The 14,384-nt window shown below is 43.7% G+C and overlaps 1 protein-coding gene across 1 annotated transcript; it reads right to left on the bottom strand.

Moving 5' to 3' along the window:
* Positions 1-886: 886 nt before the first annotated feature.
* LOC143785185 (up-regulator of cell proliferation-like) lies at positions 887-14,122 on the bottom strand. Its single transcript, XM_077273895.1, has 4 exons — positions 14,010-14,122; positions 8,963-9,262; positions 1,795-6,528; positions 887-1,461 (listed from the first exon to the last, which is right to left on the bottom strand). The coding sequence occupies exons 2-3, from the start codon at positions 9,243-9,245 to the stop codon at positions 1,820-1,822; spliced, it is 4,992 nt and encodes a 1,663-aa protein (XP_077130010.1). The 5' UTR covers positions 9,246-9,262; positions 14,010-14,122; the 3' UTR covers positions 887-1,461; positions 1,795-1,819.
* Positions 14,123-14,384: the final 262 nt, after the last annotated feature.

The following is a 14,384-nucleotide window of genomic DNA, read 5'->3' as shown; positions in this document are numbered from 1 at the left end:
TCTGGAGTTATAATTAACTCTCTACTAATCGGCCTCCCTCTTACCAAACTTTCCCCTCTCCAATCTGTCCTACATGCTGCTGCCACTTACACAGATGCCTCTACCTTGTGCCAGTCATTACACTGGTTACCTATCCACTCCAGAATTCAATATAAATGCATCACTCTCCCCCCACAAAGCTCTCCACGGTTTAACACCACCCTACATCTCCTCCCTGGTCCCAGTCTACCACCCTACCCGTGCCCTCCATTCTGCTAATGACCTCAGGTTAGCATCCTCAATAATCAGAACCTCCCACTACTGTCTCCAACACTTCTCACGTGCTGCGACAATTCTTTGGAATGCACTACCCAGGTTAATACCATTAATCCCCAATACCCACTGTTTTAAGCATGCCTTAAAAACGCATTTCTTCAGACTGGCCTACCGCCTCACGTTTATCTAACTATCCCTGAGTGGCCCATTCAAAATTTTCACCATAATCAGGTTCCTCGTATCATGCTCTCACAAGCTTTATGCATTTAATAGCCCTCTGTGACTGTTCTGCTACAATTCTCATTGGTGACTGGTTCATGCAGCGTTACATGAACACCCGATTTCTTACATTATGGCTGGTCCGAACAATGAAAGCAATTGTCAGTGCTATAGAAATAATATTACTATTATTCTCTCTCCTCACCTCCAAACTGCCATAACTCTGTAAGGATATGGAGATTTGTTGGGGGAGGATCCTCCAATACTTGGAAGAAAAGAATTTTAAAAACGGAAATTATTTTGGGTTCAGGAGGCTGCACCAAGCTTAAAATAAGAAAAAGCCAAAGCAATCAGTGTTCACCTACCTCCAGGGTCTTCGGAATTAAAACAAGGATTCACAAAACAAACCAAGTAATTAATTATGCGTTTAATTCATTGATACTATATCTAACATCATATGGACATATTACAAAATGTCAAAGACCTCAGAAAATCATCATAAAGCTTAGAAGTGCATTTACTATATAGAAAATGAAGGAAGAGCTCCGGCACCACACATGAGAAGATGTGATTAGTGGAAGGTTAATACGTGTTTGGTGGAAGCACAGATAGTATCCGAACCCAATATCACCATTCATAGAGCACCGCAAGAAGAACCTGAGGAACCATCGCTCAAATCTCAGCTCTTTTGCCGATAACATCTATAGATGGGACCAGACCATTGGAGAAAACCTGAACTTCTCACAGACGTAATAAGAATCCTCCTCAGAACCTCTGATCAATGGTCACCTCACCGCCAAACAAATAATCCCAGTTCCTTTAACAACCTAAAATAATCCTGAAGGAGAGTTCATGAATTCTGGAGTCCAGAGTTTGAGGACGGCTTTACCCTGGACTGAGGAGCAGTAATAGCAGCAGGTCCATAGGATGGTTGTGGATGGATTAGATGTCCTCATCCCAACAGGTGTTCAGCGAGATCAATGGAGCCTAAAAGAATTAAGTCAATGAATTGAGGTTAGTTTCTGGATTACTACATAGGCGCTCTCATTAATAGCAGTTTGATCAGGGAGATTACCTAGTATAGAGATAAAGACACGAGACGCAATTATATACCGCTTTTATTTAATTGCTGGGAGGAACCATGAGCTTGTGAGTCCTCCTGACCTCACCCCCACACTGCTGATTGGCCACTCTCCGATGAGTATACGTGTGACAGTGGGCAGCAGGGCTCACAGGCTCACTAGTGGTCCTGACAGCAATTTATACATACAAGTGGAATCCCCCAATTAAAGCTGTTTTGTAGTGGTGGAAATTACTTACAGTTCTCGGGTTGCTGCTGCTGATCCTAGGAGATATTAAAGGTTTCCTTTAAGCTGTTGAGGGCGTCTTCTTCTGTCATTGCTCTCCAGTCATCAGGCAGTCTTGCTGGTTCCGCATAAAATTCTTTAGCAAATTCTCTGTTAAATTTGGCAAAAATGAATTTCCAGTAATCCGAGGACTTGATGCTGGGGTCCGGTTGGATGGTCCAGTCTGGATAGTACGTGCGATAATCTTTGTATGGGTGACATTTACAACCAGTGTATAAGTTACTGAATGAGTTTTCAGACACAACAGATGATGTACAAATGTCGGTCACTAATTTTTTTCCTCCTTCCCATTTGTAATGACCCAAACCTTGAGGTCTATGAACAGAAGCAAAGTGTTCAGTATGGTCGGCACCTTCAGCCTCACAGGGGACTCTACAGAATGGACACTGATGTCCACATCCAATCACTTTACTGAACAGCTCATCCTGAGGCTTCAGTTTTAGTTTGGAAAGTAAATCTGAGAAAGTCATTGACTTCAGCTGTGACAAGATCTGTTGTTGTGTAGATGCAAGAAAATCCTGACTAGTAGTAGAGAACTGACGAACATTAATGGTGTTATTGAATGCTATGATTGCCATTGCTTCCTGTGAAATCACAAGCTTATCATCCAACTTCTTCTGGACATTTTCTAAAAACTGAGGAATGTCTTCACTCTCCAGAATGGTCTCATCTCTAAGGACGTCCTTCACATCTTTGAGGACAGAGCTGATGAGATCTGCCTGTAATGGTTGGAGAGTTGCTCGCTCCTCATACATTCCTTTAATTTTATTTTGGATCCATTCTTTACAAAAGGTTTCATAAAATTTTGTATATTGAACATATTTTTTGAAAGACATTTCATCCAGTAAGTCCTTCAGTAGATTATACTGGAAAAAGCTACGACTTTGGAATATTTGGTTGCTTGAATCTTCTAAAATGTCATCGACCATCTTCTTCCCCAGATGATTGTAAACGTAATCGATTATTGCGGGGCTCAGACACTTTACACAAAACTGTTTGACTCTGCTTTGTGATTCATCTTTTGCTTTAAACACATCAAGAAATACAGTCAGATAATCCGGCTTCAGGTTGTCCAAGCAGGTTTTTGGGTCGTTCCTCTCTATAAAGTGATCGTGCATCTCCTGAAATCTGGTTGATGCTTTTCTAAAGATAAAGAGCTTGATGTCCAACTCAAACTGCAATGTGAAGTGGAGATTTTTATTCTGTTCATCTTCAAGTTTTCTATTAATCATCTGCAGAATTTCCTGGCAATAAGTGTCATCATAGTCCTCATTGGTGTTCTCCATCTCGCTGACATTTCTGTCGCACATTTCTATAAGTGAGGTGGCAAGATCATCAAGCTCGTCATAAGATTCTTCTCTTTTCCCAACATTTTGTTCCCATATTTTTGAAAACCAGTGCAGATCTATATGGCTTTCATAAATAATAAAGTTGGCGTGTTGATCAGCCAACGTATTCTCAGCCAATAACGCTTCATTTATATCCGGTCCTTTGTTGCTCATATCATTTCTAAGTTGTCGGAGAATTGCATCACTCACTTTACATCTCTCCAGTTTCTCAATTTGTAAATCTGACAGGGTCTTCTCCCACATGGCATTAAATTCACGTTTTACTTCTTCATCACTCAGCTCATGGTCCTTCTCTCTGCAGGTTTTCAACAGTCCATCGATTTTCTCTTCAATCAACGCCTGGTACTTCTTCTTGATGTCCCGAATCTTTAGGTTCCCCTTTTGTATAGAAAGTAGTCTTCGATACTTGTCAATCGCATTTCTCCGGAGCTCTCTTCTTAGACCTGTAATGCTCTTTTGAAAATCCTCCCGATATCTTTCTATCAAATTAATGTTTTCTAAATCCCTTTCATAATATTTCTCCAACAGGTCCATCATTTTCTTCTCTTCTTTATGCAGCAGTTGATCCAGATCTTTGATAGTCTCGTTGGCGTTTTCATCAAAATGGTGAGTCGGTTGATTCTTAATGTTCGTTTCTTTCCTCATTACCCAATTATGGACCTCTTTGGTAAAATCCCATTCCCACCGAGAGAACTGCATCGACAGCTTATTATAAGCTTCAGCCACCAGACTGTTCCTGAAGCTAAAGATGAATTTCTCATTTTTGACAGCATTCCACAAGTTTTTCACCCACTCACAAAAGTCTGGTATTGTTATGGCCTTGTCTAGCGTCTTGGATTGTAGGAATTCTAACAGATATTTTTTAAGTTCAGAAACGTGTTCACTGTATCCACAATTTACAGGAGCCATTGGAGGGACCCCCTGCCACAGTCCGGGGATGTACCAGTTGTGTTTGTCCAAGTCATAGTCCATGACGTCACTGAATTTGTCAAAGCCACTTTTCTTTTCCATTTTTGCAGCCACTTTTGTCATTTCATTTAATTGTTCTAGAAGTTTCTTCCGGTCTCTAATATTCTTATCATGTGCAGACACATCACTCACGTTCTGATGGACAAACTGGCAGTTGGGTTTCTTGCCAACTTCTCTCATCCTTAGAAATGCATGGACAATTATCTGTAAAATATCCTTCATCTCTGTGGTATTTTCCATGGCCATATTCACTATAGTGATGTCACTCAGCCCAACCACTAGTGTGGCCAACTCATTGTCATGTTCATAACTGTCCTCAAGAGAAAACAATTCAGGAGCTTTCAACCCTTCAGTGTCGATCACCAGAATAAATTCACAACCCATCATCTTCTGGAAGTTCTCCTTCACTTTAATGAGAGTCATGAAGGCTCCTCGTGTGCATCGACCACTGGCCACAGGGAACTGTAGACCAAACATGGTGTTCAGGAGGGTGGACTTCCCCGTACTCTGCACTCCCAGCACAGTTATCACCCTCATCCTGCATTGTCCTCCAGTCTTCTTGTTCAGCTTAGTCAGGACATCAGTTATCCACTGTAAGGGAATGTTGGAGGCATCTCCATCAATCAGCTCCAACGGGAAACCATCCAACAGAAGATCAGCGACAGTGCCTGGAAGGTGATGGAACCTTTTAGCAGATTCATTTTTCACTGTAGAAAATTCAGCTTCATAAAATTGTCCTAACTCACGAAGGAAATGCTCAATACCTAATGAACTCTCTGAAATTCTCTTGTCAAGCTGCTTCAGTTCTTGGGCATTGTCTGCTGCATCCGATTGGCTACACATCTCTTTATATTCCGCCTGTAGCTTGGATACATTTTTTCTTGCAATACAATCAAGCTCAAACTTCATCCATTTAAGAAAATATTGTTTCTCATCTTTAGATAAATGCACAAGAACATTGATAAATAGAGTCATGGGTCCAGGGAGAGCATGCTTATTTTGTTCACTATGAAGTAATGTACGTTTCACTTTCAGCTTTGACCGATATATTTCCTGATCTTCTCCACCTTGTTTTTTCATTCTGCAGAGTTCCTTTTCTAATTTAGATAACTTTTTCCACAGATCTCCTTGCAGGGTTAAGCTTTCATTCTTAAACTTTTCTACATTTTCTATCATTGAGGTGATGTTGAGGGCATAGTCACTTGTTCTCAGAAATTCGGGAGAAGAGTCATCTATATGGATGTTAAGATCAAAGAATTCTATAGTAATATCTTTTACTTTTACAAGTTTAGGATTTCTCTTCAGTTGACCATTGATGATTTTTTGAACCATGTTCATGAATTCTGCATCATTCATGGTGGATGATTTTAGAACAACATTGTTTTTCTCAATCTTTAGGAGAGACATTAGATTTTGCATGTGTGTCTTGGTCTCTGGGTCAACAGCTTTGTCTTTACCTGGAGTGATAATGAAATAAAATTCAGTGTCAGAGGGACTGAAGGAAGATAGTAACCTGAATTGTCTCTCGCAAATACTCTCAATAAATATAAAGGTGGCCGATGAGATCCGAGTGAGAAAGGTGAACTGTTCCCAGTTGGATTCCAGGTCTCCACGTAGATTGGCCACAGCAATCGGCTCCGGGAAGACATCAGATTTCCCACAAGGAAAGTACCAGGACATTTCCACCAGCCCGTCAGATATCTTCCTCTCAATGTTTCCTCCATCCATGTTGTCGTGTATGAAGAACTCATGATGTTGTTGGGCTGGGTTAAGAACTTGGTTTAAGATCTTAGATTTCGATAACTTATTTGGCCCCAGCCTGACGAAAGAGAAGATCGGCATCTCAATGTTCACCACATTGTCTTCTCTGAACCCTTTACTGTCTGCTAGAGACTGAGGTCTCCATTTCTTCACAATATCTCTCATTGTCCAACGCATGAAGATAGATCCTGAACCATCATCAGAGGGAAGCAAAAGAGGAACTGGAAACTGGCACATGGACATTTTGGATACGAGTTCTTGCTGAAGACATTCATCTGAACAGCTCAGGACTGCGCACAGAACATCCAGAGGGTGAATAGATTTCGATTTCTGATTTTGCATTGTTTTACTGGTGAACAAATCCAATGACTCATCTTCTGCACTTGATCCCAGGCTTAGCAGATCATCAAGTTCGGTTTTTCTTGCATTTCTGTGTAAGGCTATAAGATTCATTAGGAAATGTTCAGGAAGGTCTGCTGTGGTTTTTGGTTTTTCATGATGTAGATTCTCTGGACCAATGCTCAAAATGTTCCTCAGAGTCAACATTGAATTTGTAGATTTCTCCATTCCCATATCAACCAAGAGCGCCTTAAATGTTTTTAGTTTGCCTATAAAATAAAAAATAAATTATTGAAGAATCTAAATTTAATATTTGACGCACCAACAGTTATCCAGACCCCTTTAGTTTATGTAGCTGCATTTCTGTAGCTCACCACCATTTGTCCCTTCTCTAAACCAACAGCAGTTACAGGTGCAGCAAAAAGGCTCCTTGTACCATCCATCTGCTCCGTCCAGCAGTTCTACTAATACTGCCCCATCTGTTCATTGCAATACACACAGAACTCTCCTCCGCGGTGTGCAGAGTTAGGCTAGGGTCACATTGCGTTATGTGACCGCGTTTAACGGACTACGTTACACCGCGGCATAACGCGGTGTTAACGTAGTCCGTTAACGCCGCCATAGCCTGTAATGATGAACACGTCGCTAGCGCCCGCCCACATTGGGCGTGCGCTAGCGATGTGGCGTCATTTGAGTGACGGACCTCGGATGCTGCTTGCAGCGTCCGCGGTCCGTTCCTCGCTAGTGCAGATCGGGGATCTGCGCTAGCGTGGACGCCGAACGCGGACCCTAGAGAAGCATTGCATTAGCGCAATCCTCTAGCGCTATGCGCTTAACGGATTGCCCTAACGCAATGTGACCCTAGCCTAAGGCAGTTTGTATTTTTCTTATTTTTATTATTACCCATCTCCATTACAACAGTGCAGTTTTGTCTTGAGAATCTGTGTGCAGGATTATTCCACAACGAAAGAGAAAGTGTAAAGTTTCCATCTTTTGAGAATAAGAGTCAAAACAGCTCAGTGAACAAAACCCATTTCTAATGTTGCCACAGATCAAGAGGAGAGAGAAAAAAAAAAAAAAAAATCTATAATCGTGTGTACCAAAGTGAAGAGCGGCCTCCTGTCAGCCCCAGCACATTATGGCTGATCTTTCAGTCCTCCCTCTGATTATATGATATATGGTCAGCAAAATCACCCAACCATCTGTTTCTGTACATGGCAGACTCCTGCAATTTACATGAGTTAATACAGGGAAAAAAAAAAAAAAAAAAAATTCTAATCTGGATAGTCGCTTTGAAAAACTGCTGTGAGTCACTGCTGGTGGTGAGATCACAGATCTGTGGTGATTGAGCTTTGAGGTGGACGTGCCAGTCTGGAATCGAGTGGCCACATCACTTTCTAGCTCCCTGGCTGAATACTGGTTTATATGCATCAATAACGGCCATTGTTGGGTTCAAGAGAAGCTGTGACCAACCTTCCACCAGCAGGAAGGCTCACGAGTTGTCTTTTAAATGAAGGCCATCAGCACAGAAGGCCGAGGCCTTGTTTCAGCCTGGAGGCCCAGAGCCTTGGGAGCGGCCCAGAGGCAGGCATCCATGTTCCCTCGTAATTTCCCGATTACTATTTAAATGTTTCTTAATGCGGCCAAGAGAGAACAAAATTGTAAGTGGATGTAGCTGAGACGTACATTTTTTGCCATGGCGGACATAGCACACAGCATCACTGAGGCAGTTGCTAGACCGATCGCTTGGTGGGTGGACTATAAATAGCTGGAACAGTTATTCCAGTCAGAGTTCTGGGGAGCGCCCCAGAGCACAGGCACCAGCCAGCCGGGGAGTGCCCCAGACCACAGGCACCAGCCAGCCGGGGAGCACCCCAGAGCACAGACACCAGCTGGCCGGGGAGCGCCCCAGACACCAGCCGGCCGGGGAGCGCCCCAGACACCAGGCACCAGCCGGCCATGCCATGCAAACAGAGTCCATTATTCAGGTGGAAGAATTCAAAATAATGGATGAGACAAAGGGGACCACCTTGGATGGAGGGGAGGAGAAGACTTTGGGAAGACACTTTCCCATTAAGATTAAAAAGCCCTTGAATTGTTTAGGTCAAGGGACCAGGATGATAATCAGAGGGACCTCCAGCATCCTCTTTTAGGGGGTCTAGAGCCTTAAAGTGGATGTGCCATAATAAGAATGGTGGCAGCATGGAAGCATCACGAAACTAACCATCTACAGATGCTTCAAGATCATAAATGCAGAGAAAGAAGAGCTACCAAACATTAAGAGCCCAGTTACAAAGGCAATAAAGTTGGACAAACCCTAGAGGCACCAGTAAAGATAAGCCAGAGTTCAGATGGCACGTCATCAGTAACAAGACTATGGTCGGATGGCACGTTTCCTACTTCATGGACAATTAAATCCACATTGTCCATTCAGGCTACTAGACTGATTTACTTCCATAAACTAGTTAAAAAAAATTCTTCCATCTCAGGAAGCAAGTTGTTCTCAAATCCCCCATCCAGGATTTCCTTCCCCACAACCAATTTTACATTTTTTTTGCACTTGTTTCTCCTACCTTCCTAAACACTTACTCCCCCTGCCCCCCTCTAAATAAGGTTTCCCCCCCCCCCCCATTTTTTTGCCATTAATAATGGATTGTGTGAGTGCCGCTCCCCCACCTGACACAATGGAAGCAAGATACTCACTGTCCTGGAGGTGTTCATATACCGATGACAGTCCTGGAAATCTGGGAATCATGTTCTCTCGGTGATTTAGGAACTTCTGGCAGGCCTCTTCTCCCTCGTGAAGAATTAGATCCATCAGATTAAGCGTTTTCTCCACCGGACTCTCAACTTCACACAGATTTCTATGTTCTTCAGATGTTATAAGCTGGAGAGAGTCCACTTCATCCATGAAACCATCCACGTCCTTCTCAAACACCTCGGAGAATTTCCATCTCAGACGGTTGATGGTCTTGGATGCCGCCATGATAACTGAAGGTCAGCCTGCAAGAAAAATTTAAGAGATCAGTTACTTCTGCATCAACAGAAAGACACAGCCCTAAGGAAAAAGTATAAAAACTGAGCACTGTGCAATAATATTATAAGGTATCCATGCCACAGAGCGAGCGGTGAGGACCTTCGAGAAGAAACAAGCGGACAGCTAGGGAAGAACAGGGAAAAAGAAGAGGAAGAGTTTTCCTGGATGACCAAGGGGAATTCTGCAAAAGAGGACACCCATGGATGGACAAGGGGGTGGGAAGAAAAAAAGGTTAGAGAAGAGGACAAGGGGGTGGCTGTGGAGATAAATACCAATGGAAAAACAATATGGTGGCTCAGTGGTTACTACTGCAGTCCCGGATTCAAATGCCACCAAGGACAACATCTGGAAGGAGTTCGTATGTTCTCCCCCTGGTCTGTGGGCTTCCTCCGCGTTCTCAGATTTTCACCCACACTCCAAAGATGTACTGATAAGTAATCTACTGTAGATTGGGAGCCCCAATGGGGACAGCGATGGTAATGTATATAAAGCTGCCGAATTAATGGCGCTATATAAGTGAGGAAAATAAATAAAAATACAGGACAAAGATTGGGGTGAGGGGGCAAACAAGATGGCTAGAGTGGATGACACAGTGAAAGACATAGGGGTGGCAACAAAGCAGGAGCCCCCTAGGGGAATAGGGAAAGACTGGAGAAAAGAGGCCATCAAGTAGGAAAGCTGCAGAAGAGGACATTTAAAAGAATGAAGAGAAAAAAATAAGTTGGGGGCAGCCAGGAGACTGCAGGGTAGGAGAATACCCAGAAGTAAAGGTTTCAAAGTACAAGGTCATGCAGAACGAAGGAGAGGTTGGAGAAGAGGAAGATATTCAGACGTTTTATGCCGGATCCGTTGAAAATTTGATTTCCGGCAGCCGGAGAAAACTGACATTGTAACATTTGTGTCCGTCAAAAAAAACGGACAGTGATGGATCCGGGTTTTGCTATAATGGAAGCCTATGGCGCCGGATCCGTCATATGATCGAATCCAGCGACAGATTCCGTTTTTGTTTTTTTTTACACTGATCACGCAACGATTTTTGCATTTTCCCATCTCTCTCTCCAGCATAAAAACGGATCCGTTGCATCAGTTTCACAATTTGCAATGAATCCGTCTTTTTAAAAAAATTTGCCGGATTGTGCCTGACGGCAAAAAACTGATGTATGAAAGCAGCCAAAGACATCAGGAGGGTAATACAAGAAGGAGGTCACACAAAACGGGTTTTCCCACCAACAAAGTTCAGTTTAATCAGTAGCTCTTGGAATAAAATAAAGTTCCACAATTGGATGGGATCATTATAAAATAAAGAAATAAAATGTCCCTGTGCTGTAATGGTGACATGAAATACTGCCACCTGTCCTGCAAAATACAAGGAACGAGCTGTTGGGGGATTTAGAAATTAAAATAATGGCTCTTGGAACAAGAGAAAAAAATAAATAAATAAACAAACAGCAAAGTTGATAAATTCCCAGATCCTTTGGCTATGTGCACACGTAGGTTCTCCCGCAGCGGATTATCCCTGCAGATTTATCGCGGTTTGTCTTGCGGTTTCCGTTGCAGGCGTTGGTTTTACTATTGATGCTGCATGTGCAGCCTCAATAGTAATGTAAAAAAAAAAAAAAAAAAAAAAAAAAAAAAAAAAAAAATGGTTATACTCACCCCCTCTGACGTCCCGATCTCCTCGGCGCTGCACGCGACGCTCCGTTTCCAAAGATGCTGTGCGACAAGGACCTTCGTGACGTCACGGTCATGTGACCGCGGCGTCATCACGGTCATGTGACCGCGGCGTCATCACGGTCATGTGACCGCGACGTCACCGTAGGCCCTGCTCGCACAGCAACTGAGACCGGACGGCCGCGTGCAGCGCTGAGAGGTGAGTATAGCATTATTTTTTATTTTAATTCTTTTTTTTTTTTTTTTTTTTACCACAAATATGGTTCCCAGGGCCTGGAGGAGAGTCTCCTCTCCTCCACCCCGGGTACCACCCGCACATTATCCGCTTACTTCCCGCATCGTGGGCACAGCCCCATGCGGGAAGTAAGCAGATCAATGCATTTCTATGTGTGCAGAATCGCTGCGATTCTGCACAAAGAAGTGACATGCTGCGGAATGTAAACCGCTGCGTTTCTGCGCGGTTTTTCCCGCAGCATGTGCACAGCGGTTTGCGGTTTCCATAGGGTTTACATGTTAATGTAAACGCTATGGAAACTGCTGCGGACCCGCAGCATCAAAATCGCCGCGGATCCGCAGTAAAACCCGCAAAGTGTGAACATGGCCTTTAAGGCTGAACCCTTCACGACATATGATGTGCATGTACGCCACGCGTTGTGTCCTGCCTCTGATGCGGGCTCACGTTCGTGCACATGATGGCTGATTTAATCATCTGCCTCTAAAAGCCACAGGTGGAGTGGTGCGTCGCTCGAGGATGTTTAACGCTGTGAGCACGTCAGATGGGTTGTCGGGAAAGTCAGGGGTCTGCAGATGACCCCCGTGCCAGCCATTACTGTGAAAGCCAGAGTCAGCTGGTGTTCATAGGAGATCCTGATTCTCTACATGGTAGGGCTGAAGCTCTGCCAGTACAGCACAAGTGACCGGACGATTGCAGGGGATGAAAATACAGTGAAAAAAAGTTTTGTTTTTTTAGTTTCTCAAAAAAAAAAAAAAAAAAAAAAAAAAAAAAAAAAAAAAGCACACCTTTGATATTGCTGCGTTCCAAAATATTCAACTTCTCAAGATACAATATAAGTGAATTTAATTGGTAAGCTGTGAACCCCCCCCCCCCAACAACCCCCCTCAACAACCCCCCTCTATGCATGTTTGGCATCTGCATGCTCGGACTGACCTGGAGCACACGTAGGGCAAACACACTGCGTTTTTCCTGCGGATTTATCGCGGTTTTTGTGTGGATTCCACTGCGGTTTTCTATTATGGAGCAGGTGTAAAACCGCTGCGGATTCCACACAAAGAACTGACATGCTGCGGAATGTAAACCGCTGCATTTTTGCGCAGTTTTTTCCGCAGCATGGGCACTGCGGATTGCATTTCCCATAGGTTTACATTGTACTGTAAACGCATGGGAAACTGCTGCAGACTTGCAGCGTGTGGACATAGCCTTAGGCTGTGTGCACACACGTTGCAGATTTCCTCGGGATCCGCATTTTTTTCCGCGCAGAAAAGCTGCTGACCCACAAGTGATTTACAGTACAATGTAAACCAATGGAAAAAAATAAAAAATACTGTGCTAATGGTGCAGAAAATTCTGTGGATTAAAAGCAGGAGCAGGTCACTTATTTTGTGCGGATCGGCAGCGTTTTTGTACCCATTCCATTATAGAAATCCACAGGGGTCAATACGCATCAAATCCGCACGTGCATTTTCTGCCAAGAGATGTAGAATCCGCACAAAAAAAATTCCAGAGGCAAATCTGCAACGTGTGCACATAGCCTTATACCGCCAGGTCAGGTTTACTGTACAGGGACACGGTAAATTAATTAAATATTGAGACATTGCACTTGAATATCCCCCCCCACACGATAAAGTGAATGGCATCACAACTTGTCCTGCAAAAAACAAGAGGACACCACACAGCAGAGAGGGACTAATAAACCAGGAGCAGTGGTTCCCATTCTGCTGTCTACATGCACAGGAGCGCCCCCTAAAGGAAACTGCTGTGAAGTGACTGATTAAACTCCGCACTAAGGCTATGTGCACACGCTGCGGATTTTGCTGCAGATTCACAGCAGTTCTCCCTGAGTTTACAGCACCATGTAAACCTATGGAAAACAAAATCCGCAGTGCACATGGTGCGGAAAAAAATAAACACGCCGAAATGTAGCATTGTTTATTCTGCAGCATGTCAATTCTTTGTGCAGATTCTGCAGCGGTTTACACCTATTCCACAATAGGAATCCGCACAAAAATCGCAGTAAATCCACAGTAATTCCGCAGGAAATCTGCAGTGTGGATTTACCAAAATCAGTCCGGAAAAATCCAGAGTAATCCGCAGCGTGTGCACGTACCCTTAGAGCCTTGTGTGAAATTTGTCTCAGCAGAAACATTGATGCTAAAAAAATAAATAAACAGATACATGAAATTTTTTTTGGGGAAATGATAAAACCTAATTAAAGTGATATCCTCAGCTCTGGGATTTCTTAACGACAGATCAGGTGTGGGTCGTCTCAATTTTGTACGAATGAGAAACTCATTGAATGAAGACTTCATTGTTCAGTGGTTAAATGCCCAAGACTATGTTCACATGTTGCATTTTTTTTTTTTTTTCAGGTTTTTTAAAATAAAAAATAAAGGCTGCTCTTAACATCTCCAGCAAAAGCTCTGATTTCAGAAGTCTCCCGCACTCGGTTTTTATTCCTGACTGAGAACTGAAACCTGCAGCAGGCAAAAGATTTATTTAAAATTAAGTTTTCATTTTATTTATTAATTTATTTTTTCACACTTAGAAAGCAATGACGACAACAACAACATAGCCTCAGGTGCTGCTTGCTGCATTTTGGGGTGAATAAAACATGCACTGGAAACAATTACATAATCTGCACTAAAAAAAAAAAAAATACAACATGTAAACATTATCCAAGGACACTGTGGCACTGCGCCAGCAGGGGGAGCCACCCAAGAGCCCACAATCATACTGCAGGCAAAGCCCCCACATCTCTGGGCCACAGCGGAACCAAGAGCCGGAGCCATAAACCCAACACTCACCTATGTGGAGTCCAGCACAGAGCTGAGGTCAGAACAAGCAGAAGACCTCAATCTCCTGCTAATTTATAGGCACCTGGGTCCAATGGGTGGAGCGCTGGACCTGAGGAGACAGAACATGTGCTCCACCGCTCTCACGGCTCTGTTTTGCGCTCTCACGGCTCTGTCTTGCGCTCTCGTGGCTCTGTCTTGCGCTCTCGTGGCTCTGTCTTGCGCTCTCGTGGCTCTGTCTTGCGCTCTCCCAGCTCTGTCTTGCGCTCTCGTGGCTCTGTCTTGCGCTCTCGTGGCTCTGTCTTGCGCTCTCACGGCTCTGTCTTGCGCTCTCGTGGCTCTGTCTTGCGCTCTCGCGGCTCTGTCTTGCGCTCTCACGGCTCTGTC

The sequence above is a fragment of the Ranitomeya variabilis genome, chromosome 7 (genome assembly GCF_051348905.1).
Source record: "Ranitomeya variabilis isolate aRanVar5 chromosome 7, aRanVar5.hap1, whole genome shotgun sequence".
In the NCBI taxonomy this organism is placed as follows: domain Eukaryota; kingdom Metazoa; phylum Chordata; class Amphibia; order Anura; family Dendrobatidae; genus Ranitomeya; species Ranitomeya variabilis.
This window is presented reverse-complemented; position numbering and strand designations above follow the sequence as displayed.